The sequence below is a fragment of the Cimex lectularius genome, unplaced genomic scaffold (genome assembly GCF_000648675.2).
Source record: "Cimex lectularius strain Harlan isolate CLEC.00 unplaced genomic scaffold, Clec_2.1 scaffold8, whole genome shotgun sequence".
Taxonomy (NCBI): domain Eukaryota; kingdom Metazoa; phylum Arthropoda; class Insecta; order Hemiptera; family Cimicidae; genus Cimex; species Cimex lectularius.
The window spans coordinates 3,193,337-3,219,690 of NW_019392656.1; the positions used below are offsets into that span (position 1 = coordinate 3,193,337).

The following is a 26,354-nucleotide window of genomic DNA, read 5'->3' on the forward strand; positions in this document are numbered from 1 at the left end:
GAGGAGTCTTCTCAGTGGGCAGTGGCCCGTCAGAATACCTATCAGCCTCCTAATTCCCTTCCTTGAGTTAGAGAAGAGCCATTTCGAATCTGCTGGTTTGATCGCCTTAACAAACTCTTTCGATTGCCTGTGTCCGGGGAACAAATTCCACTCCCTAAGGAATTGTTTCATGCCCCAGTTATTAATACTCTCCTTCCTCTGGACATACAGATCTATGTTTTATCCTTTCTGAAGATTTTTGTCTTCCTATCATCACTGTTTTGGTCTGACGCATTTTGATAAAAACTGAAGATGCCACAAACCAGAGCCATATCAGAAGTATCAAAACAGTGAAAAGACCTACTATAATTTCATCCTTGCCTAGCTTTTCAGAACTTCCAGTATAAGGTCTGCAAGGTGGTCTAAAACTATCTGACGGATGGCATATAAACCCAATGAATTTCCCCAACATTTGAACTTTTGGTCAGTTTATACATGCTGATTCAACAAAAGAACGTACTCTACTTTACACCCAAGGGTCAGCAACTGTTAATCATGCTTATTAGAACTTCTCCGTGCAGAAAAACCAAATTCTTTGTCAATGGGGTTACATTGAATATGGAATGAAGAAAATATAAACCAAAATTTATTTATCTTTGCAATCAATTACAGAAACTGAGTTGATACATAAGAAAAATAAAATGGCTATTGCTTTTTAATTCTAAAAAATACAGTACTCATAAATTGATGAACGGATATAATGATAACAATAGGAAATAAAATAATCTTACAATTTATAACATTTATAATCTTTTAAACATTTCATCTGCATTAACATTAAAATATATATTATATTTAACTAATTATATAGTTATATTTTATGTCTAACTATAAAAGGCCAGTTAAATATATAGGAGGAAGACAGAAACAAAATCAAGTACATTTAAGTTCAAATAAGAGTACATTATTGTCTACACTTCCACACTGACATGTACTTGTATTGCTCCTGGTCACTTAACACCATGGCTAATGATTAAGGAATATGCAAATTGGAGAAGACATGTTGTCTCTGGGAATGTTATTTTGGAATGTTTTGTATTAGAGGAAAAATGTGAACGTATTAACAACAAAAAAACAAAAAAAAAACATTAAACCTTTCCATTCACATAAAAGATACACAATTATAGTTTTATTTTACTTATATATTATAACAATACATTGCGTTTAAATACTATTAAAAAGTAAACTAATGAGTAACCTTGTCCCTGCTGCTAATGAGAAAAGGTAGACTTTTTAAATTTGCTATTAATTCAATTTTTGAGACAAGAATCCATTGTCATCGATGTAACGGATGAAGCTTTATTGCATTAAATTTTAAAAGTACTCTGCCGAATAAATTAAATAAATTATTGCACTAAACGGTCTGAGACCTTGCAATTTGACTTACATATCACAATTCTAAGTGAAACGGTTCCTAAATTCTAAAAATAAATATTTAAGTGGTAATTGGTTTCATTATGTACATACTCCCGCGGGGATTCACTGATCGCAAATGTGAGATCCTGTTTTTATTCCCTTGTATCATTCCAAGATGAGAATGAAATGAACAATCGATCTTGATATATTTTCCCCCCTTTCGATCGAAATGATTTTTTTTTGCGTGGGTCCATAATGGAATGTAAGGCGATCGATACCCCCTTATAAGTATATAGGCCATAATTTTGGTTTGCCACCACTTTATTTATGTGACTAGTCGTTTATTGCCTGCATTTTATGCATCGGCACCCTTAACACTACCGACAACAAAATAAACATTTCCAATTCCTTGTTAACTATAACTCCTCTAAAATAATTTATTCATATTTACACAAGCTAATTTGTACATTGTTACATAAATAGAAAATTTCTCTCTTGGGAAAGGGGAGGAGGGGGTATATAATTCCTCCTGGGGGGGTTTATGGGGAAAAATGATGGTGAAACCTAAGTGGTAAAAGGCGTTTTTTTCATCCTCTATCGGTGTGAGATACTATTATGATAAAAAGTCTCACCATCTGCTAAGAGCTACATTTTTTTTCTGTTTACTCAAAATTACAACTTTTTCAACATCGGAAGGTGCAGCACATCGGGGATTTCAATATCCTCCAGGCGGATGCTTGAAGGGTTGAACGGGAACTCGAGTGGAAAAGATTTTTGAGCATCCATCATTAATATCTGTAACACAAATTTACATTAAATATCAGCAGTTTTAATATAAAAAAATTGAGGTCAATAAATGCTTATTAATCTGTTGAAGTAGTGAGGAGTGGCCAGGAATGAAATATTTTACGAAAAACATCTTTTCATTTTTTTGCTGAAGTTTTACCTTTATTCATGTCATCTTCAAGAGCATATAGTGTGGTGTTATTCTTGTAGTGTTATTTTTGTTGTGAGTCACTACAAGGATAGCACCACACTTTATGTTGTGACAATATGTGCTGAATAAAGGTAATAAAAAAATAAAAAAACTGTTTTTCTAAAATACTTTGTTCCTGACCACTCCTCACGACTTCAATATATTATTGCACAACCCATCACTAAATAACACACATATATCTTTTTGTTACATATGTATGAGAATCTGGATTATAAAAACTCCGTAAGCTTTTCCAACTTTTTTTTTACATAGATGCATTTTGAGGTTTTTTCCGCCTCCTCCTCAGTACATTTTTCTAAAATTTAAATAAATTATCAATATGAAATGGACTTTTGGACCTCAATAATATTTTATGAACCAACTCGATCCTTACATTTTGAGTACCAACAAAACCAGTCGTCTGTTGACATTCAAAATATAAGGATCGAGATGGTTTGAAAAATATTATTGAAAGTCCAAAAATCTATTTTATTATTAAATTCACTAATTTCGTGGTCCGCTTGACCAATTAATATATTACAATTAATTGGTCAAGCGGACCACGAAATTAGTGAATTTAATGATTTAAAATGAAGTGTACTTCACTAAAGCTCTCCGTGGCCATTTCATTTGTCGCCGAGAATCCAATCCGATTACACGACATTTGAAAAATGGCAAAAAGGAGGGAAAATTCAAAAGGTGCGGTTGAGATGTTAAGTTATTGTCCGAGGGGATCGAAGTCACGATAGCTCAAGTGGTAAAGCAGCGGCGTATCTAGCCGAAGAATGTGGGTTCGAATCCCGCTCGTGCCATTGACTTTTTTATCTCAACTAAAAACCTTAATTAATCGTACTATTTTATTATTGTTGTTTTTATAAATTTTAGAAAAATGTACTGAGGAGGAGGCAGAAAGAGCCTCAAAGTGCATCTACGTAAAAAATAAAAAGTTGGAAAAGCTAACAAAGTTTTCATAACCCAGAAACACACATATATAGGCATTTTTTGTAATAGAGCCTGAATTATTCCAGGTAAAGCTACAAAAGGATTGAAACAAATTTAGAGAAAGTGAATAACCCTAATATATTTATTGACAAAAATTACAATTAAACAAAAAGAAATATTTTGCTTTACATCAAGCAACAATAGACACGAACAGCAAGTTTGAAGTTAAACACCCAGATAATCTGAGTACCAAAAAAAGGGTTAAAATGCTTATCCTTCCCCCATGGCAAGTTTTTGCTGTTACCAGGCTTAGTCTATGAGCCGTCTTCCAAGATGAGAACAAATTAACTCAAACTCACAGCTTTATCTGTTAAAACAATTATATTTTCAATTTTGTTTTTGGATATTTTAGATGTTTCATAAGTTTTGAAAGTTGCATTTTACAATTTACGTACAATTTCTGGAGTGAATGGTATAGAGACCGAATACATCAAAACTTAAACTTGCAATTAACAACCTGACCATGAGCTGAAAAACTAAAAACAGCTGAAACAACTACTTTTTCCAATTTTTTGGTATTTTAGAAGTTTCTTCAGTGTTATAAAGTTTTTTTGCATTTTGTGTATAATTACTGGAGTGAACAGTATTGGAGAACTTGTAGAAAATGTAACTTGTAACTAACACTTCAACCAGGAGCTAAACAACTAAAAACCTTAAAAAAACTAAAAAGTTATATAATATTCATAGCTTGTTTGAACTGTCTTGTGCCTTCAAAATCTCTTTCCCAAATTAGAGTAACCAATAAGGAACTTTTTGGAAATGGTAGTTCTAATCACAAACTGTTTCAACAGTTACCTGGATTTCAAGCAATGCTCAGTGTCACATCATAGATGATGAATTTAATTAACGCTCAAAATTTGGATGCTGTTAAAACCAGTTTGGGAGTAGAACTATTTCAAAAGTGGATTGATATACCCATGCCACCTTAATTAATTATTTCTACGAGGAAGATATCTTTTGGCTCCTACCTTTGGGATAATTTTTTCATAAGAGATATTCCAAACGTTCGGTGAGCCTTGAACTGCTCAATAACACTATTTAATAAGGTATAATAACCTCGCATGTCATCATTCACCACCATAATATTATGATTATAGGGATGGTTAGGGTTAGAAAATATTTTGGGCAAAAGAATTTGACAATTTGTGTCTACATGGTTTAACCCCCATGAGTTACTCCGACATAAATAAAAATAGTGTGGAAAGCTTGGTAAATGTTTTGAGAACTGATTTTAAAAATAAACTAAAATTAAGAGCACAGCGGTCTGTCTTCCATGGTTTATACAAAGAGCTGAATCTGGAATTAGGAGAAAATCACCATTATTTAAATAAAAATTATAATTTGAATATGATAAGTGTGATAATGAAGGCAAGAGGTCAGTTGCCTCTTAATTACTCGGTTCACAAAAATGAGGAAGCGTATTGTTGTGTTTTGTGTAATTTAGGTGTGTATGAGGATGGCTTCCATTTTTTGGCGGTGTGCCCTATATTAAAGGAATTCAGACAGGTGGTTTGGCAAATTGTTTTTAGAAAAAAATTAAGTAATTTCATTTTTGAATGGGCAGAACTGGCAGAGTCTCTACAATTATGTTTTGTACTCCCTAAAATACAGAGCGTTCCTAATCGATAATTTCAATTATTAATAAAGGATTGTGTAAATTATGACTATTTGTATTAGTATTTTTTTTTTTTTTTTTTTTGGCCGGCTAACTCATCGCCAGAGCCCCACATATAAACCTTCTCGCATTTGTCTTCTTATCTATCTTATGTGTATATTCTTTTCTGAGTCTTCTTATGCCTCAACTAAACAACTGTTGCCTTCCGATTCACCTAATTCGCCTAATAGGAGATTCATTATCTTTTTTGTTGTTACCCTCCCACACGTGATAAATTAAAATACATAGATATAATATTTACACATTTTCATATTTCACATTCATTCTAATTTACTAACCTATACTACAACTAAATTGGAGGTTGGAAGATTATCGTGATCTTGCGGCCCTCTGTTTTTCACACTAATAAATACGTTCAAACGGTATTTACAAGTTCCACTCACACACTAACCTATCCTAAGCGAAATTATTTGACGGGCCTGTGGAGTACTCGATATTCCTCGACAGCCACGTCCTTTCACGCATCACCTCTCATGCTAATAAATACATTCATTCTGGGCTAGCCACTACACTTCGGAAGTATAGTACCAACGAAATGCCAATAATATATTCATATAAATAGGGGGGATATACCACGTGTGGTGGGTTATATATAGCCACACGCATTGATTAATTTTAGGTAATCAATGACCTTCCGTTTATAATCACTGTTGTGCTCAAGTACTTTTGTTATGTCATTAGGAAGGCCACACCGTGCTCTGTGCGGCGCTAGTTGTTCGCATTCTTCTAAAATATGTCTTACTGTTACAATTGCACCGCACATGGGGCATTTCCACAGTCTCTTGCCGATGAGATGTCCATGTGTTAGGCGGGTATGGCCTATCCTTAAATGTGTAAGTACAATTCTTTCTTTCTTTCTAAGAATTTCAGGGACCCAAGGTTTGACTGTCGGTTTTAACACCTTTAGTTTTTCATTCAGGGCGTTCCATTTGTTTTGCCATTCATTCCAGCTTAATTGTTTGAAGGAATTTTTAATATCCGCCGGACTAACCAGAGTGTCCGGGTCGTGCGACATTGTCGATGCTTCTTTCGCCGCTTTGTCGGCCTATTCGTTTCCTTTAAGGTAATTAGTATTGTTAGTATTAGTATTCTTATTATTATTATTATTATTAATTTTTAAGGGCGTTTTAACGGCTAAGGTCATTTCACGCCCTAGTATTCTTATTATTAACATTATTAATATTATTCTGTTTTTCTTCTGGCAACTCGACAGACAGCCTGTGGGCTCTTGCCTAGGACGTTTTATGTACTGAATATTTTCCGTAAAATAATTTTTTTTATTTTTAATTAATAAATAAACATCATTATCTGTCTATCTATAGTATGATTACATCTTAATCCTCCCGAACAGTAAAATATCAACTTTTCTAAATAAATAATTTGTTTAAATAATTATTATCCCAATGGGTAATGTTTGGAAACAAACCAACTTTCTTATCTGGAATCTTAATAGTTTGTTGCGTACTGCATTTTATGTTAGTCGTTCAGGAACATGGTGACATATTTTTATCAGTTTTCAGGAAAATATCAGCTTTTCTGTTGGGGGTGTCGGTGGCCACAACAGTTTAGATGTTGGCTCAGCACCCCCATCACTGTAATCCAGCAGCCGTGCATTCAAACCCGGCATATATTTACAAATAGGCTTCTTTTTTTTTCTTTTTTACAAAAACTCAAGCACCATGAGGTTAATAAAACCCTGTAGTTGAAATACCCTCATAAAAAAAATAATAAAATAAAATAAAACCTTTATACCTTCCTAACTTAATTTGCATTTGTAAAACAATGAAATTTCAAATCATGCCATTTGAAAATTAAAATCAAGATAATTTGAAGGAAAAAAAATGTTTGTTCGCTTACATTCTCCCGATGTGTCCCATCAACTGACTTTCGCTCTTTTAGCCTTTCCTGGATTTTTCTAATGAAAGACTCCGAAACCTTTTCTTCATAGGAATCCACCGGTGTATAAAGGTTCAGCAGTTTTATTATCTATTAAAATAATAATAAATAAAACAGCGTTAAAATATCTTGAAAATATCTGATTTGACTACAACGCGAATACGGACCTGATTTGCTGTCAAGTTCGGACACATGTTGGCCACACTTTCGACATCTTCGTCCGACTTTCTCGCCTGCAAGAGTTGAGAAGCTTCTATGATGGGCTGAAGCATTTCCAGTACTCTCGTATCCTGAAAGAAAAAACAGGATTTATATTGCCATTTTTTTTGGGGGGGGGGAATAAAATTAAAAACCAACCTGGATCTTTTCTTCCCTGACCCACTGTTCAAGGTTAGACAGGTTGTAACGAATCTGCATGCCTTTTGACCAGTGGCAGTATTCTTTTCTCAGAAGTAGGATGTTAAGCGAATGAGCGCATAAAGAATAGAACAACTGAAAACACAAGAATATTTTTTAAAAAAATATTAAAGAATGGAATTAACAATAAAATATTGCATACCTGCATAAAAAACTGGCTATGAAGTTGAGGATCAACGCCATGGAGATTGAGAGTTCTTTTGAAGTTGGACAGAACAGTGAGCAACTCGTCCATCGATGCTTTCGCAGCTTGTGGTGGAGCAGCCACTGAGGATGACCTTCCCCGAGAAATACCGGTGGTAAGGCCGAAGACGGCTTCATGGTCTAAAATCGCCCCAGCAGCCAATGGTTGAATACGATCTTGCATCTTCTTCAATATGTTCTGAAAATCGGTGTTGTTACATACAAGTCGAGTCTTTATAGTCGAACAGCTTACTAACTTGACAAATCGCCACAGCTTCGTCGCACAAGACCTGCCTGAATTCAAGGAGGTCGAAGTTTTTCAGACACTGCTCTTGCTGGGTTGGTGTGTTGTCTTTACCGAAGTGCTGCTCGCCACTTTATTAATATTTAAAAAAACAATTTTATTTATGATTATCATGAGTAAAAGTTAAAAGTTACTTTATTTCTGAGAATATAAAAACTTGAATTTTACCTGTATTGTTTTAAATTATGTACTAAGCGCAAAGTATTTGCCAACCAAAGCACTGCAGTATCGACATCTTTGGACTTCTTGGCGATGAAAGTTTTTACATGCATTTGATAGCCAAGGATTAATGTTTGGAGCTATAAAAAAAAAAAAAAAAATTAACAACATCTAATAATTTTGTTAAAATTTCAACACCCACCATTAACTCGTTGTTTATGTAATCGGTGTACCTAACCACCATGAAGATGATGTAAGCTGGCAGCCCCGGCAAAAGCGTGACAGCAACTTTGGGCTTCAGCTCTAAAAATAAATCCATTAAGTTTTAAACAATCTGAAAATCAGTCAGCAATACTCACCCAAGAGCTGTTTGATCAAGGGATAGATGTCGTCGAACTTGCACTCGAACATTCCCATGAATTCGCGCTCCTTTTTTATCACGACTGGCAGGCTAGACTGTGATTCAAGCCTGTTCAATTTTGCGACCGTCTTTTCTACATCAGGCACTGCAAATAATTATTCAATTTAACCAATGAAAGCTTTAAAAATATTTATAAAAATATTAAAATATATCAAGTTTTAAAATATCGACTGTGAACCCTTTTAAATAAATATGCTTAAGAGCGCACTGTTTTAATTATTAGTTAAACAGTCCTTTTCTTTAACATCACTTTAAAATTTTTAAATACTTATGAAATAATAAAAACAACACACACTTAAGTAAACAAAAAAAACACCATCTTCAAAAGAACTATAGAAATTAGGATGAACAGAAAGAAAATTATACTATCTCACAGAATATCAAATGTTTTTCTTACCGTTGTGGAAACAAACTTGTCATGCTTACACAACACACATTTTAAAGCATAATCTGCAAGGAACTGCATGCTTAATTCCTTATCTTCTTTTTCAATATTTTAGAGTAATAAATTCAGTAAAAATTAAAACCCCTGATGGACAATCTTCAATACTGTTGACACGCACAAAAAATGTCAATTGTAATGAGCAAGATCCATGGTTCACTCTCAATCAAGGATTAATTGAAATCCCTTGAAATTGTACTCAGAAATATATTTACATAAGAGATATTCATAATATTTTAAATAACTTTGTTTTAGTCCATCTTCTACATTTTAATAATTGTGGTTGAATAATAAAATTAAAATCTTTCACCATCAAAATCCACCTCAATACCTTGAGGAATTCTCATTATGACAGTATATTAATTTGATCTTGCTGATTGGTCTGTCTGTCTTTACTGGTTTGGTATGTCAGAGCGTTTAAGCATTTTGCCATCTTCATTGTGTCCATGTGATTTTTTGTTGGTTCTCTTTCATTAGATTCTTCATTTCCCATCCCTTTAAATTTGCATTATATCTGAGCTGCACAGACACACTGAAGATCGTGAGCTCCCAAAACACGTCTGACAGACCAAGATGATCAGTTAGGATCAAATTGCAGGTTCATCACCCCGCAGATGAATCATGTCCAATTATATGTTAGAAGCCTTATGAAACTTTAAAATAAAACAATACAGTTTTTATGAGAAACTGAGTCTGTGGAAAAAAGTTCCATATTTTAGGATTACCAGACCTTTTTTACTTTTGCAAGTGGTAAAACATAGAGGGTGAAAGGGGAGTGAAAGAAGAAGAAAAAACCAGACCAAATATAGAAATTGCATTATGCCAAAACACATTGCCAAATAAAAAAATTTAGCTTGAAGAAAAATATGTCCTAAATTGGCATTAATCCAATCAAATATTTACAGAATAGACACCAGAAGACACTTTCGAGATCATGAGGAGGTTTTTCGATGGATTATCTTCGCACAAGGAGATATTTCCCAGCTTATACTTCCAAATAGTAATTAACATTAGATTGGCTTATATGCTCCCCAGGACTTGTGCAAGTTGTCTCGATCAGGCATATATGTTCCCCAGGACTTGTGACGAGTTATCTCGATCGGGCTTATATGCTCCTAAGGACTTGTGATGAGTTATCTCGATCTGACTTATATGCTCCCCAGGACTTGTGCAAGTTGTCTCGATCAGGCATATATGTTCCCCAGGACTTGTGACGAGTTATCTCGATCTGACTTATATGCTCCATAGGTCTTGTGACAAGTTATCCCCTTCGAGCTTATATGCTCCCCAGGACTTGTGACAAGTTATCCCCTTCAAGCTTACATGTTCCCCAGGACTTGTGACGAGTTTCTCGATCTGACTTATATGCTCCCTAGGACTTGTGACAAGTTATCCCGATCAGGCTTATATGCTCCTAAATACTTGTGATGAGTTATCTCAATATGACTTATATGCTCCCCAGGACTTGTGCAAGTTGTCTCAATCGGGCTTATATGCTCCCTAGGACTTGTGACAAGTTATCCCCTTCGAGCTTATATGCTCCCCAGGACTTGTGACAAGTTATCCCGATCGAGCTTATATGCTCCCAGGCCTTATGACTAGTTGCCTCAATTGGAATTGGTGCACCTGAAAGAGGGGGGGGTCACATAGCGCCTGAAAATAATGGCAGCGTAATAGATTTTAGCATCCTAAAATCAATCCCAGAAAGATTAATAATAATAATATATTTAAATGTGAAATACCATATGCTGTATATTACATTATGGTTTGTTAAATTTATGTTTTATGGCATTATTTATGTAATCATGGATTTAAATATGAGAAGATTTGGGGATCTAAACTCAAATCTGGTTTGTTTTTACCAATCAAATCAAGGTGTCAATCGGAAAATTTTAATGTACGAAAACTTAAAACAAAGAACGGAAAAAAAAATTCGATGCAAAAGCACGCTTTATTCAGGACTTACTTTTAAACTTCACTGTTAATCCAGCTCCGATATAAATTACCATTTTTAAGGAGGGTCGACATCAACTTGGAAAAAGTAATGTTATTAATTGAATTTATAAATTTTATATAGAGAAACTAATCTAAACTAAATCAAAATAATAAAGTAAAATTCAATTAATAACATTAAATAAATTAATTAATGAAGCTTAAAAGGGGGGAGAAATTATATTATGTTTATAGTTAGTTAGGCAGCATTGAAATAACTAACTTACCTCCAACTTCTTTCAGTTTGTTCAGTAGTTCGTTGAACTGTTCTTGCAGCTTTCTATAATCAGCGGACTTTTTGTCGTACTTATTGTTCAATTCCTTAAACAAAAATTGTTGAATTAACATTAACGTTAATTAGTTTATTAAAGCTTTGATACAAAGATAATACATTTATGATTTTAATGTAAAGGTAGTTGAGATAAAAAAAATTAGTGACACGAGAGCAACTCGATTCCACGAATTGAATGTATTTGCATTTTGCTAACAGCTCCCTGTGCCACTTCACAAGTCGCTGAGAATCAAATCCGATTACACGATATTTGAATATGTGGTGAAAAGAGGGAAATTTGAAAAAGTTGTAGGTTGAGATGATCGGAGTCACATAACTCATGTGGTTAGAGCAACACTGAATTGAACTGAAGGTCGTGGGTTTGAGCCCTGCTTGTGTACTAAATTTTTATCGCAACTACACTTTACATAAAACTTATAAAACAATTTAAATCATTATTTTGGTTAAATAGGATCAATTAAAATACATATGGATTAATATAAAGATAATTATCTCACACATACCAAGTTTTCAGCGGTTAAACGTGTCAGCTCAGATTGAAGGTACATTTCTGACATAGAAGCAAGCGATCCTACGCTGTTTACCAACATCGCATTCTGCCGTTCGTTCTCCGATCTGAGGCGTACCAGCTCATTGATCAATTCTTCTCTTTCGATCTCCCATCTTGTCGTCTTCTCTTGCAACTCGTTTTCGATTTGCCTGTGGAAAAATGATAAAGTGAGCGTTTTGAAAAATATATTTTTTAAAATACCTTAAGGTCTTCTTCTGAGCTTCGAAAGCGAGCACAAGCTCGCCATCTTCGTTTATGACTGACGGATCGATGTCGGATGTAGGATAGGAGCTTCTAGTAAGACTTGAAGTGCTGAAAGTCCTGCTTCCGAGTGTTTCTCGTAAAGTTGCCGCTTCCTGCCTTGCCCTCTTTGCCTCCTCTTCCCACCATTCTGCTTTCTCTATAGAATCAAAACATAAATGAGACTTCCTTTTTTAAAAAAAGTTGTTCCCAGAAGGCTTACTGGCAATCTGCTGCAATGCTTTATTTCCTCCCGTTTTGCTCATTGCATCGTTCTTAACAGCTTCTCTCAATTCCAAAAGATCGGCTCTCAATCTAGCATTTTCCATTTCCAGTTCTTCATTCTTAAAATGCATGTTAAACAATTAGATTCGATTTATTAAATGTTTTTTAAATTTATATTTTTGAATAATTACCATAAAAGCGCCCTTCACCCCGTTACCGTAATTGTTCCTCTTCTCGTTCTCCATCTTGGAGTGAAGGTAACGATTTTCATGTTCTAAAGATACGACTTTACGCTGAAGTTGGAGCATTAACGTAGTGTCAAACTGGAAAAAAAAGTACTAGTTACATTTGAATTATCTTTTTGGAAAATTGGTGAATGTATTGCAAAATAAACCTCAACATCATCCTGAAGCATGAAATAAAAATGAAATATTTAAAAATTCATAACTAATAATTCAAATCATTATGAAAACAGGTGTTTTTACAGCATAAATATCATTAAATTTCAGGTAAAAAGTAAATTGTATTTATAATAATTAGGATGTCAAAACCTCGTTGGTTGATTAAAAAACTGATTTATTTTTGTAACATGAGGAAGAAAAGATTTCATTTCAAAGAGATTAATATTTATTCTGAACTTTATAAATTAAAATTGTCCAGTCTTTCATAACTATCCTCTTAATTAATTAAGGAAGCTTTTAATAAACACTGAAGGCTCCCATTCTATTTAGCAGTAGAATTAATCGCACGCATATGATACATTTTTGTCAAAATTAAAAAAAAAAAAAATTCCCAACTTACATGATTCTCCGGCGTAGGTGTTTCTTCTCGCCCAGAGCTTATATTCGATCTAACTGATGCGTATCCAACATCCTGATAGATAAAATGAATTTTAGATATTGAATTCAGTTATAATTATATTTTATTACCACCTCCTGTATTGAGACAGTGCTAGCGTCGGAAGATGACCTCTTGTGAGCTTTTCCCAGAGATTTTTCAAGAGTTTCAATCCTCGATTCAAAAAGCTCCTTTTCAGCAAGCAGCTTCTGATGAGCAAGGCGCTCTTGGCTAAGCTCGTCCACTATCTGTTTACGTTCTTCTTGCATAAGACTCTTTACCTCAGCTACAATGAATATAGTTTTAAATAAAACATTTATAGTTTTTGATATTTTTCAAGAGTTTCATTAAAATTCAAAGATTTAAAACTAAAATAGAACAAGTACAGAATTTTAGTTAAAAACATTTATTTGATGGTAAAAAATATATTAATAAGCGAAATAATATCGAAGTGTAGCGACCTTCCTTTTCTGACACGGCTGTTTTAAGGCTGTCTTTCATTTTCAAAAGCTCCGATTTCAGTTTATTATTGTCTTGAGTAAGTACTGACTCTTTCTTTTTCCATTGTTCCAGAGTTTTGTCCTAAAATATACAATAAAATGTAAAATTTGTATTTAAAATGGTGTCTGTAATTTACATTTTCTGAGATTTGAGCTTTGAGGAGATTAGTGAGGTCGACGATTTCTTTGTCTTTCTCTACAAGCTGGCTTTTGGTAAGCTTAAGCTGCCCTTCAATTCCCTGCATCGTGCTTAACCGAGACTTTAGCGCTGTAGCTTCTTGTGCCATTGTTTTCTGCATGTTCAGCTCCTTTGTCTGGAAAAAAAAAAGTTGTTGAAATGAGATAGTGTTTAAGCAAAATAGATTTTTTTTAAATAACCATTTCTCCTATCTTCTGCTGAAGGGAAATAATCTTGTTTTCGAGCCCTTTGTTCAGTTTCATGAGGTGCTGTGCCGATTTTGCCTCCCTCTTCATCTTTTTAAACCTGAAAAATAAAATTTTTATTTCAGTCGTATGAATATGGGAGAAGAGGGAATCAGGAAATTAAAGTTTTATTGGGTCAACTGTGAATCATTCTAGGATGATATTTGTAGGCTAAGTTCACACAAAGCGGGTTTTGTTGACGCAATGGATCATTCTATCAGTTCTAAGCAGGACTGGGTGTACAAATAAAACCAGGGTCTTTAGCAGCGCTGTTATTTTTTTACAAACGGTTTTACAAACGGCAAGCAAGCGACACAGAGGCCGCTTCGATTCATCATTCGTTTTACAATAAAGTTCTTCTGATGTAATTAAGCAATTTACTCTCTGTTCACGCCATGCAGTGGCGTAGGAAGCTTAGGGTAGCAAGATATCTAACATTGTTCTTTTTAAATTGAAATTTTTTTCACAGCATGAATAATGAAACCATCATAGTCTGTTGAAGAAAGGCCAACAGTTTGGAACAGGATAAACTCTAGAAATTCAGTGTGAGAAGCTTGTAAAAACAAAAAGTACAAAAGACTCCCTTCTCTACAAGAGCTTAAAAGTGGTGTCGATCCAATTATCAATGTTTCTAGATGAGTTGTAGGCTCAAAATATTTTTTTCTTTTTCCCTAATTTGTAAAATTGAAGAGTTTTAATTTCGTTTTTGTTCAATTTTAATTTCGTTTTTTCAAAATTAAATGTTCTGGGCTTACATTAACCCATATTGTCATGAAGAAACAATGGCCATCCTTATAAAAATGAAAAAAATTCTCTTCATCCTCATTTAATTAAGGCCAGAACTCATTCAAAAACCCTTTCTCAGATCATTCTGATAATATAGGATAGATCCACATGTGCCTTTTCCATTCCTAATTTTTTACTCGGCGTAATAACACTAAAACATGCACTACTTCATCATCGAGGTTGATGTTTGAAATTAACACAGTTTGAAACTGCCAAGGAGAGTCAAGTGAACTAGTAATGCGCTAAACTGATATTGGACGAGCTCGAAGACGTTCAACATTGTTCTAAGTCCATTATATTTAGTGGTCTAATTGACCAAATTATTTCTTTTAATTCATTAATTTTTTTATGTGACGTTTTGGGTTGAAATGAAAAAGCTTACATAAAAACTAATTTCTAATATTATTAATTATTATTATTAAATATATAGAAATTATTCATAATTTCTAAGTGTGAACATTTTGCATGGTTGTTTCTTCGATGGTCGAGTAGACAAAAGCCGCTTGGTGTGACCCTGACTCGATTATCACACATCGGTGAAACATGACTGATAAGCAAATACAGAAAAAGCCAGCCACAAAAAAATTATTTAAATTTTACAATATGTTTTCATGAATTATATAATGATATATATGTCAGACAAATTTTATTTTTTTACCATCTTTAAGCTGGGCCCACTGCATGAAAATCACTTTGCAAAACCGGTCTCATGTTGTGGATAGCTAGCCCGGGGGCTGCGAAACTTGTGGCACGAGGTCAGTTTTTTAGTGTGCATCAAAGTGTTTCATGTTATTCCTCTCTGTATAAAAGCACTTGTCTCGTGAATTAGAATGAACCAGGAGGGATTGCATTCGACTTATTGGAATGTGCCAACAGCCGCTGATTATTGTGGGATGCTAAAGATAAAACTCATCATAGCAAGAACAAGAGAGAGCGTCAAGAGGGGCGTCAGTGGCTGCAACGGTTTAGGCATTGACACGGCGCTCATCATTGTAAGGTAAAGGTCCCAGGTTCGAACCCGACATACTTACAAATGGGCTTTATTTCAAAAACACCGGCACCCCAAGGGTTGATATAACTGTTACAAGCGAAAATGAGAGAAAAAAATTTTTTTTGCACTGGGTGACCAGACTTGGGCAGAGACAAGGGTGCCCTCAGCAAGTTTGAGCGAGGTCTGGAAGAGGCCGAAGACGTGCGGGTGGCATTTGGAAGCTGAAGGAAGCCCAGCCAGGGCTCAGCATCCTGGCAAGGAGTGGGGCCCGACCGGCGTGAACAAGGAGGACTCGAGCTGAGACTGGTCGGTGTGGACGAGCCGGGTGAAAAAGTAAAAAAAAAAGGAACGTGACATTGTTTTATTTGATTATTTTGGGAATTTACTCATCGTCGTGGAGTGGAGGGTTCGCGTGTGCGAGGGGAGAACCGCTCTGGAACAACAAGAAAAAGGACATACACGAGCTTTTAAGTTATATTATAAGATTGGTTTCTGGAGTTTTTTTTTTTTAATTCTGAAGAGACTTGTTTTATTTCTTTTTTTGTTTTACATTTTATTCATAATACAGAGGACATTGATATTTTACTTTCTTGTTGTGTTTTTATTTTTTTTTAAATATTATTTGTTATCTTGTTATTTCACCCCGAGAGTTTCACTGTTTTCCTAAAGGAAGAAAAAAAATAAAAACAGTGTGGTGCTCGATTATTTCACTTTTGGAGACAAAGCGGCCACGGAAAAAAATCTCCATAACCTCTGCTGTTGCGAACCCTTGTTTAAAAAAATAAAAAATGAGAGAGAGAGAGAGAGAGAGAGAGAGAGAGTGAGTGAGAGAGAGTGAGTGAGAGAGAGGGAGAGAGAGGGGGATGTGTGGAAGGATAACAAGCAGTTGGAGTAGTTATAAATATCATGCTTGTCTCGCGCAAATCGATGGCACCTTGTTTCCTCTCACGGAAATGATTAACCCAAGATGGCATTTTGTGAGTAATTCTCGTATTTAGTTGCATAAGTGATTTTTTCACACAATGGAAACCCAGCTTTAATGTATGAAGTGATTTTTTGAGTTCGCCAACAATCAGGATTTGTAAAACACACTGCACAAACACTAAGGTAGACACGATCAAACTACGGGTTCATTATCTCAACCTCACAACCAGTACCTCACAAATTGAAAATATACAGTACCTTCTTCGTGCTAGGAACCTTCTAATAGCAGACTGAGCAATAATAACCCTTGCTCTCGACTTCTGATATTTCTTTCTTTGCAGCCACCCTCGTACTGCAGACTGGATTTTAATGGCCTGGAAAAAAATTGTTTTATTTTTTTTAGTTTCAGGAAATAAAATCAAGTTTGAAAGTTACCGCTTTTGTTTGTCTCATGTGGTTGTACTTCTTCCTACCCAAGTAACCTCTTCCGTATGTTTGAATACCAAGGATGACCTTCCTCGTCCTCTCGTACTGGGTCTGTTTGACCCATCTCCTGACCCACTTTTGAATGACAATAGCTGCCTTGTTCTTTCTCATTCTCTCGACTCTCCTTTAAAGAGAATATTCTCGTTATTGAATATAAAAACACTCGGTACTCGTTAGTGATTACCTTCTTGCCAGATATCCTCGGAAGAACCTCTGTATCGTCAAGGTTCCGTTCACCATTCTGGAGTAACGCCTTCTCACAAGGTAGCCTCGCACGACCTTTTGAATCTTGACACAAGACTGGAGCAACTTCTCAGATCTTAACCTTTCCATGTAAGCCACCTGTCCTGCACGGAAGAATATTTTCGTGCGCCCGAATTTACATTTATCCTGGCCCTGAGGAATTATTAAAGCATATTAATTTATGTTTGATTTGCGGTTTTTTTTAAAGATAATAAATCCGCACCTGAATGATCTGAGTGAGCATTTTTTCACAAGTCTCTCTCGGATTTTGTCTGTTGACCATTTTTGATGCACAAAGAGGGCGATATCGATTAAGGAAATCAGTATAAAGCCACCTGGGGGAAAAAATCAATAATATTGTGTGTGATAATAAATAAATAAGCTTCATCACCTTGATGGAAAGCCTGCAGCGCTTATTCGGATGGTCTCCAATACACCGCAAGCCCTGAGTTGCTGGACGGCACGACTCGGATTGTACTTGAAAGCTTCCTTTTCATCATTGGGCTTTATACAACGTATATAATGCGGTGTCGTTGAATTCAAGGTGTCCATCAACTCTTTCAAAGAGTCTCTGAACTGCGAGCCAACCTGAATATCGTAATTGTTGAATTAAGAAACTCTTATCAAGAAAAAACAACTCTGTAGTACCGTTTTCTTATTTTTAGCAGCCACGGCATGAGACGTCTGTGACTTCTGCTCTATGCTGACCCTGACTTTGGGCTTCGGAACGGCGAGTTTGTCACCGTTTGAGTTTTCATCATTATTTAAAAGCTTGTGAATTAAGTCATTAGAACTAGATTTTAAAACACTGATCTAAAACAAAATTGATTACATATTTACAAGGCAAACTTCTTCAATACTATGTACAATATTAGGTTTTATTTATATATTACTAAATGTAATTTAAATGTATACGCCGACAGGCAAAAAATTCCACCCACTTGTAATATAACTTGATTTTTATATATTTTTATATATTAATCAAGGTTTCACAATTTTTAACGTTTAATAATTGAGTCTTTGTCTAAAAAAGTTTAAAAAAAATGTAAATTGCTAAGGAAAATGAAATATAATAAAACAAATTTAAAAAAATAAAGAGACAAACAGATAAAATTTGTTTTAATTTTGTTTGTGTGTGGTGATTAGTGACCGTTAGTCAATGATTATTCAGAAATCGTTACCTGTTCCTCTATAACAGTATCTCGATTTTTTTCTAAAAATCCCAAGACTTCATATTCAACTTTGTCCGCAAAGTGTTTCAAAATAAAAGAATTCGCACCTTAAACAAACAAAAAAATTAAATTATAAACAAATACATTCTTTACAAAATACACTATTTTTACTTTTTACATACCAAATCTTGGCTTGGCAAAGTGATTCCATTTGCTGCATTTTGCAAACAGTTTCTCTGCCCACGAGTTGTCCGTACCTTTTGGCATCTTTTGGAAAAATCATTATTAACTACAGTCCGTGATACATTTTCAGATAAAACTTACTCGGCACTCTTCGTCTAAAAGATCTAAGATGCCCAATTTGGACTCGATCAAATCGATGCAGGGTTGGTTGTCATAAAAATCTATGAACGTCCATTGAATTTCTTCTTTGTAATATTCTTCTTGTTCGAGTTTAAAAACGTGCTAGATAAATAGAATCACAATATATTCGCAAAAACTGGAACTAGTGTTGGCTTTTTTTTTACCATATTAAACTGCTGCTGGAGTTTCTCGTTGGCGTAATTTATACAGAATTGTTCAAAACTGTTCGTCTCGAAAGTCTCAAAACCGTAGATGTCCAGAACCCCGATGAACCTATGCTTCGCCTTCTGCGAAGTGATGAGGGCTCTGTTCATCTGTTTTACAATCCACGCAAAAAGACAGGCGTATATATGCTTCGCCAGGGCATCTCTTGCTCCTACGGCCTGAAAAGAAGTTATAAAACCTAACAAATTTGTGCGATAAGCTAAAAATAAAAATTTAAAAAAATAATTACCTGATGTACCGTCATGGGTTTATTGAACGCCTCTCTAGTGCTCACGATTCTCCTATGACACAAGCACTGATTCAGTTCTTTTGCATTGATGTCCAAAAGGGTCGTAAACATATGCAAATGTTTATCATTTGCCTAAAAAACAAAAATGATAATAAATACACAAGAATAATATAAAAATAAATACAATCACTTACGGATATGGTGCAACTTTCAGCATCCCCGCCACCACTTTCCATAATTTTTATATTGCCGAGGTGAAGTATCGAGGCTAAAATGAGGAAGATGTTGTCGATATATTCTTTACTGAAGTCTAGAGTTCGAAATGCACCGATGGTCTCGATGTATTGTGTTTTGTCATTGACACCTTGGATTTTATTGTTAGAATCACACAGATAATTGTATGTATGAGCGTCATCTGTAAGTATGAAAATTTTTTATTGCATTGCTCGCAATCACTGAAGAACAAAAGGCGAACCTAGGCTTAAATGTTTCAGTTCTTCTTTAGCAGAGCAGATCTGATAAAATATATGGTAGTTCCTCTCTTCCGAAGCTTGGACAATGACTCTGGATTTTTCAAGGAGATACGTACTCATTTTCGCCCCGACTATCGTATAATTCTTGTCAAACTGTAGTTCGATGAACTTTCCAAACCTTGAGCTGTTGTCGTTACGAGTTGTTTTCGCATTTCCAATAGCCTTGGGAGAGAAATACGATGTGAAATATAATTTCAATAAAAAAATAAATAAAAGCAATTGTTACATACTTCCATGATGGGACTCGAGGCTAAAACTTTTCGCTCGACCTGAGTCTCAGTAGCCGATCCTCCGACAGTCGCAAAATACCTCATAACATACTTTGCCGACACCGTCTTTCCAGCTCCTGATTCCCCCGATACAATTATACTTTGGTTTTTTTGTTCTCTGTTAAAACCAAAAGTAAATTCATCTTAAGAAAAATCCAGCAGCAAGAAAATTTTATAAAATTTTAAATTTAAAGTTTAACTAACAAATTTTGAAATAATCGTAATAAAAAGTACAGCATTTAAGTATTTATTGAAAAACTAAGATTGGAACTACGTTTCACTTAGTAAACTCATAAAAATTTACCTTTCTAACTTAGTATAGGCTTCTTCTGCAACAGCAAAAATATGGGGGTCGAGGTCGCCCATGGCTTGACCCCGATATGCCCATATTGTGTCCGAGTCGTATATTGAAATTTCGCAATACGGGTTGATGGCAACGAGCACAATACCTGAACATATTAAGAAAGTGACATGACAAGTCGAGATGTCTTGATTTAATCAAACATACCGCAATAGGTGTAAATTGCATTTTGCCGACAGAACCTGACTTGCAAATTGTAAAGAACTGCCGGCTCGTGGAGATACGAAAGCGACGTAAGGTCATTCTCTCCGATCAGAATCTCAGGGTTCCTTAACGGTGGTAGATCTTCATCAGTCGGGATTTTAAGCTCCTTCGTCTAAATTGAATTAATTTTAACGCGAGGTCTAACTTGGAAAAATATAGATTTAAAATACAAACCTCTCCATCATCAGTTACTATAATTAGCTTGCCCTGTATAAAATTTTCTACAACCTTCGCACCCTCCCATACTTTAGAAGCGTGTGGTATCCAAACCCTCGCTCCCTGAAACAAAATAATTCATAAATCAACCTTGTTAAGTTGTAAATAGTTTACAATTAGTTTTACTATAATATGTATCATAAAGTTTTATAGTTATAATTGACATATACCACAGTTGGGATGGGTTGTTTTCTAAATGATTGATCGGTTATCATTTTCAGATTGCCCATTTGTGTTTATCCATCACAATTATATTTGATGTTAATTTGGTCTATAATTCCTTCATTTTTGTCAAAGTAGGAAGAAGAAATTTTTTTATCATTAGATGAATCATCAGATAATTAAAGAGGGTCACTTATTGAGTTTCCGCTTGGCCATTGCACTCTTTCATATTTATATTAGCGTTTTTACCCTTTTTTATACTGGAAAATATTCAAACGAATTGAAACATATTTATGAGAATGTTGATGAAAATCGTTGTCCTTTGCTTCATTGTTATGCGTTTTGTTTTTTTATTTATGTTCCTTTCTTTGATTCAACGTTAAGTGTATGTGTGTTTGCCATATTTGAGTGATTCAATTAACTGTTCTGTTACTGAGTGATCCCAAGCATCTGTTTTTGTGCATGTTTATAATGATGATGACCGAAGCATGTCACAAAGTTGGACGAGGATCCTTGGTTAATCTTGGGGGGCAAAAAATTGTTTCTTTAATCGTGCCATTTTTTAAAAACGTCAGGGTACAAGTCGCTTATATTAAATACCGTCTAGTATAAAACAATTTTTAAACTAAACAATATAAAATAGTCTTTAAATTAACAAACACGTTCTAGGGGATTAGAAAAAAATACACTAAACGATCTATTTGTTATTTTATTATATTCAGTAGTCTTTTGTTTATTTAAAAAAAGTTAAGCCATTCTGTTAACACATCTGTCAAGAAATAAAATCCCACAGTAAATGAAATTGAAAAAATCTTTCATTATTCAATTTATGACTTTATACGACAAATTAATTGTCTTATAAAGACAACAGTCTTTCTTAAATTAAATTTTAAAATGGCTTATCAAAACTGTATAGTTTCATCATAATGATTTGTGTTGACTTTTTAATTTAGGTAGAAATGATCCATATGTACATTGCTAATATGTTGTGTAAACATATGTTATTTGGAATAACTTTTTTTTTTGTAAATAAAAGTTGGACGTATTTTATCTTTGTTGTAAAGCACATATATCAGGAATTTTCCATTATTTTTGGATTCATCTGATTAAGCCGTAATATGCTCTTTTAACCTAGTATGGTGTGAAGCACATTTATTATAAAATATTATGTTTTATATTTAGGACACATACAACAAGTGCAGTTTAAACCATCAGCATTAAATAAAATTCAATGATTCTTCTAACAATATCCAACCATCCGATTACCTTGACATGAAAATATTCTTCTCAAAATACTTTAAAATACTTAAATATAATAATTAATCAACACTGGAATAATTGTAAATTATGCACGAATATGACTGAACCTGGTGGATTTAATGATAAAATTTATTGAGGTGAATTTATTTCCCTGAGAGTTTAAGACTTTAATCAAGGCAGGGGGTGAAATCCAGGTAAACATTCCTTAAAACACACTACAAATCCGGTCAGAGCGAACGCTTGATCTGTCCTTATTTAAATTGGCGAAAAATTTTTTGTTTGTTTGTTTGTTTCAGTGGTGGCAGAACTCACAGATATGTAGATGTCGCGGTGTTGTGACGCAAACGCCCAGAGCTCGAATCTTCTCTTGTAAATTAAATCGGTTTCGCCCGGTTTACACTTGAGATGGTTGAGATTAAGGTAACCGACGGGTTCCATTACCGAAATACAAATTTTTTGGAACTATCATTGAAAATTGTTTTATCAATACCACTAAATGAAACTCTTTTTAACTGACAACATATGATACTGTTGAAAAATAAAATAAAAAACATTTTTAATTAAAATTAAAAAAGTAGAGAAAATAGATCTGGGGGCGTTACATAACCATGTAACAAGTCTGCTGTTAAGCCAAACAAAAAAACTTGATGGCCTTATAAGTCTCAAATTGACTTTTCTTTATATAAAATCATTTTTTATGTGGTTTCTATGCTGCAATAAATAATGAAACCTTGTTCTTAAATTCATTACAAAGCTGTTATTTCCAATTAATAATACTGTCCAAATACTTTCACTCTACAGCAAACAAATATTAACTTTCTTCTGAATTTTTTTATTTTGTTCTAATAGAATTATAAATTTTTTATCCAAAAGTAATCGTAAGATCATGAATAATTTTAAATATTAATTCAGGCCAATTTTAATTTGGAGAAGTTTCATTAGTAATCACATATGGCTTATTTTATCTTATCACAGATATTAATTATTGATAGAATTAATTACTACGAAAGTCTGAATAAAATGGAATCAAAATTGCCAGAAAAGAAGCTTAACTAACTTAGTAGTTTTTAACATTTTAAGTGGAAATTAAATATTAAAAAAATCATTTCAAAAGTTAATTTTTTTTGTTAATAATTTATTCTCCTAGTCACAACACCGACTCTATGGCCAGCACCGTCTGGATGCACAGGTTAAGAAAGACAGGCCAAAGACCACCTGGCACTCGATATGAGGGATGAATGGGTGAGGAGGTACTGAGGCTATCATTTAAGGCTTAGGCATGGGAGCGTGTGGATGGTTGGGTATGGATGGATCCAAGAGTTTGATGTGGCACGTTTAGAAGCGGGGTCAGATCAGTTTGTTGACAAAAGAAATTTAGAGGTTGTTGTAAATAGTAACATAAAAAGGAGCAGCAATTTATCTGCGTACTTTGATTGGAAATATTGGATACATTGAATATTAGCTGGCCTAACAGAACCCTAAAGATCCCCTCCAAATTCCAAAGGGTATAGATTTTTTTTTAAATTAGTGTTTGCAACAGCAGAGATCAAATTAATCCTCAGGGTATCGGTGTTTTTGAAAGAAAGAAGAAAAAATTATATCGTGTGTTTACCTTACAGTGATTAGTGCTGTGCTAAATGTCTTAACCTTTGCGTCCCATTTAGTTTAGTTCATCCTATAAGTTTCTGTGGTTGTCTAAATCTTCTTTTAACCTGTTCTCTTACAGTTTCTGTGGGGATATCAGTCTGCTGTCTATAGTCCTAAATATATGATTTGAGTTGAAGCTCCTTGGTGTTTAATGGAGGGTAAGAATGTTTTTCCTCATTCAGTCTTGTCCTTCACTTTTTGCACTTTGTTAAGCTCAAGGTGTTCTTGGGTGCTGGAGTTCTCTCGGAAAAGATTCAGATCAGACGGCAACACTGTATCATCTGTGTAGGTGGTAATGATGGTATTGGGATGTATAAGAAAGCCAGCAGTAGAAATGATATAAAGTGTAGGACCAGGTATGCTCCCTCGTGGGATGCTGGCCTGTATTGGTCTGATATTTGAAAACTTCTTGCTGCACTTCACTCTGAAGCAGTGAAATTGGATTCATGGATAAGGTGTGAGTTGAAATCGTCTAAATTAAATGCCAGAAACCACACAAGCAATACTCTTAGTTCTATATATGATGATGATGATGATGATATATGAATACAAGGAAGTGGGATTTTTTGTTCCCAAAGCATTCCAGCCTTCTGGCTTATTGTATGTTACTAGCCCCTTAGTTCAGTGCAATCAACTCGATCCTTCTCCTAAGGACTACTAGGTTATTGACTGTCGTTGCTAAAATTCCTTGCACTGGGTTTCTTTGTACCAGATTGTCTCCATTGAGTGGTTGCTTTGCATTCAAAGATATTTGGGTATTATGTTACTCTGTATGTGTGTTCTTGTGTTAAATTTGGTTTTTTAATAAACAGGCCCTGATGATATTGGAATAAACCACCGAAAGCTCGGCCCAAAAAGTTGTTTTTTGCTTCATATTCTATGTTTGCTTTTGTTAACTCAAGACCTATATGGTCTTGCAGATCCTCCTCTGTCTGGTGTGTCTGCTTTTTTGTTACCCTGAATTCCCTTGTGTTCTGGTACACAAAAACGAGGAAATGGTATCAACAAATCTGAAACTGCTGGAGAAGGAATGCAAAGTTAAAATTGAATTCACTAGTTTCGTGGTCCGCTTGACCAATTAATATCTTACAATTAATTAAGGTTTTTAGTTGAGATAAAAAAAATGGCACGATCGGGATTCGAACCCATGATCTTCGGCTTGATACGCTGCTACTCTACCACTTGAGCTATCATGACTTCGATCCCTTCGGGCACTAACTTCCCATCTCAACCGTCACGATAGCTCAAGTGGTTAGAGCCGAAGATCGTGGGTTCGAATCCCGCTCGTGCCATTGACTTTTTTATCTCAACTAAAAACCTTAATTAATTGTAAGTTAAAATTTAATTTATTTTGTAATTCTCTTTAATCATGCCCACCATACAAGACGATTATTTATTTGGAGGCATTGCTTAACTCCAGGATGGTATAATGATTGGATTGGATCGGAAAACATCTTCTCAAATATAAGTAAATTTTAATCATTAAAAAATTATCTAAAATTTTCTACAATGGGAGGGAAAATTATTTAATGTAGTAAAATTCAGCAAACATTTAGAATTTTTTTTCCCAACTCCTTTTCGAAATAATTATGTAACATTATTAAATATGTGTTGCTAGTGAAAATGTACTCTTGATTTGAAAAATATGTAAACAAAATAAGTGTATTCCGCAATTTCTTTAGTCATCCATAGCTCATTCTTATTGTAAGCCGGTAAAATCTGTTTTGTTATATTTGGGCAATTTCTTTAGTCATCCATAACTCATTCTTATTGTAAGCTGGTAAAATCTGTTTTGTTATATGTACACAATTGTTTGTTGACGTTTAATCTGAGTGTTGACGTTGTTAGGAACATCTTAATCTATAACAAATATCAAAGGGTGAAACATTTTCATGGCAGATTATTCAAAACAATTGCTGATTGTATCAGTGCCATGGCAAAACAGACCTGGGACAAAATAAAAACAATGATAGTCTATTCAAAGATGATCAGTTGTTCAAAATGTTGATAATTTTTTTTAACAAGTGAATTATTTATCATGGAATGCACGAAATTATCAGCCATTTATTCACATTGAAAGTTTGACTTTTTTTTTTTTATATGATGCCAATGATGGCACTTTATCAAACAAATCGTACAGAAAAAACAATTTATGTTATTTATTTTATTACAGCGTTACTTTATTTAGTAGTAAAAAAAAAATATATATATATATATATAAAAAAATAAATACAAAATAAAAAGTCATGATGAAATCCAAAGTTAAATTGTTCCATGATGATACCATTGTCTTGTAATTTTTGATAATTCAAAACAATCAATAAAGTGTGAGTTAGGCCTTCTTTAGTAGCACC

General features: G+C 34.3%; 1 protein-coding gene and 1 long non-coding RNA gene across 2 annotated transcripts; one reads left to right on the forward strand and one right to left on the reverse strand.

The window, feature by feature from the left end:
• Nucleotides 1-980: 980 nt before the first annotated feature.
• On the reverse strand, nucleotides 981-22,870 carry LOC106664426 (unconventional myosin-Va). Its single transcript, XM_024224700.1, has 37 exons — nucleotides 22,666-22,870; nucleotides 20,890-20,994; nucleotides 20,659-20,827; nucleotides 20,455-20,599; nucleotides 20,112-20,268; nucleotides 19,824-20,043; nucleotides 19,543-19,763; nucleotides 19,349-19,480; nucleotides 19,059-19,277; nucleotides 18,856-18,996; nucleotides 18,714-18,798; nucleotides 18,541-18,638; nucleotides 18,008-18,172; nucleotides 17,751-17,947; nucleotides 17,583-17,694; nucleotides 17,301-17,512; nucleotides 17,066-17,240; nucleotides 16,889-17,004; nucleotides 13,885-13,990; nucleotides 13,644-13,820; nucleotides 13,468-13,588; nucleotides 13,102-13,292; nucleotides 12,971-13,042; nucleotides 12,361-12,492; nucleotides 12,168-12,288; nucleotides 11,906-12,104; nucleotides 11,658-11,853; nucleotides 11,090-11,183; nucleotides 8,367-8,513; nucleotides 8,210-8,310; nucleotides 8,017-8,147; nucleotides 7,802-7,919; nucleotides 7,504-7,743; nucleotides 7,302-7,436; nucleotides 7,112-7,234; nucleotides 6,906-7,034; nucleotides 981-2,190 (listed from the first exon to the last, which is right to left on the reverse strand). The coding sequence occupies exons 1-37, from the start codon at nucleotides 22,789-22,791 to the stop codon at nucleotides 2,068-2,070; spliced, it is 5,451 nt and encodes a 1,816-aa protein (XP_024080468.1). The 5' UTR covers nucleotides 22,792-22,870; the 3' UTR covers nucleotides 981-2,067.
• LOC112126172 lies at nucleotides 22,114-22,721 on the forward strand. Its single transcript, XR_002909823.1, has 3 exons — nucleotides 22,114-22,206; nucleotides 22,276-22,547; nucleotides 22,650-22,721. It is a non-coding gene; the product is annotated as an uncharacterized LOC112126172 (long non-coding RNA).
• Nucleotides 22,871-26,354: the final 3,484 nt, after the last annotated feature.

Bases quoted from the DNA above. Each gene is read 5' to 3' on its own strand.
- LOC106664426 (XM_024224700.1), bottom strand. From the start codon at position 22,791: ATGGAACCCGTCGGTTACCTTAATCTCAACCATCTCAAGTGTAAACCG. The intron at 20,269-20,454 runs GTAAATTTTTAT...TGGTTTTAACAG, and splicing joins GCCTATACTAAGTTAGAAAG to AGAACAAAAAAACCAAAGTA. The intron at 17,005-17,065 runs GTAACTTTCAAA...ATTTTTTTCCAG, and splicing joins ACATGAGACAAACAAAAGCG to GCCATTAAAATCCAGTCTGC.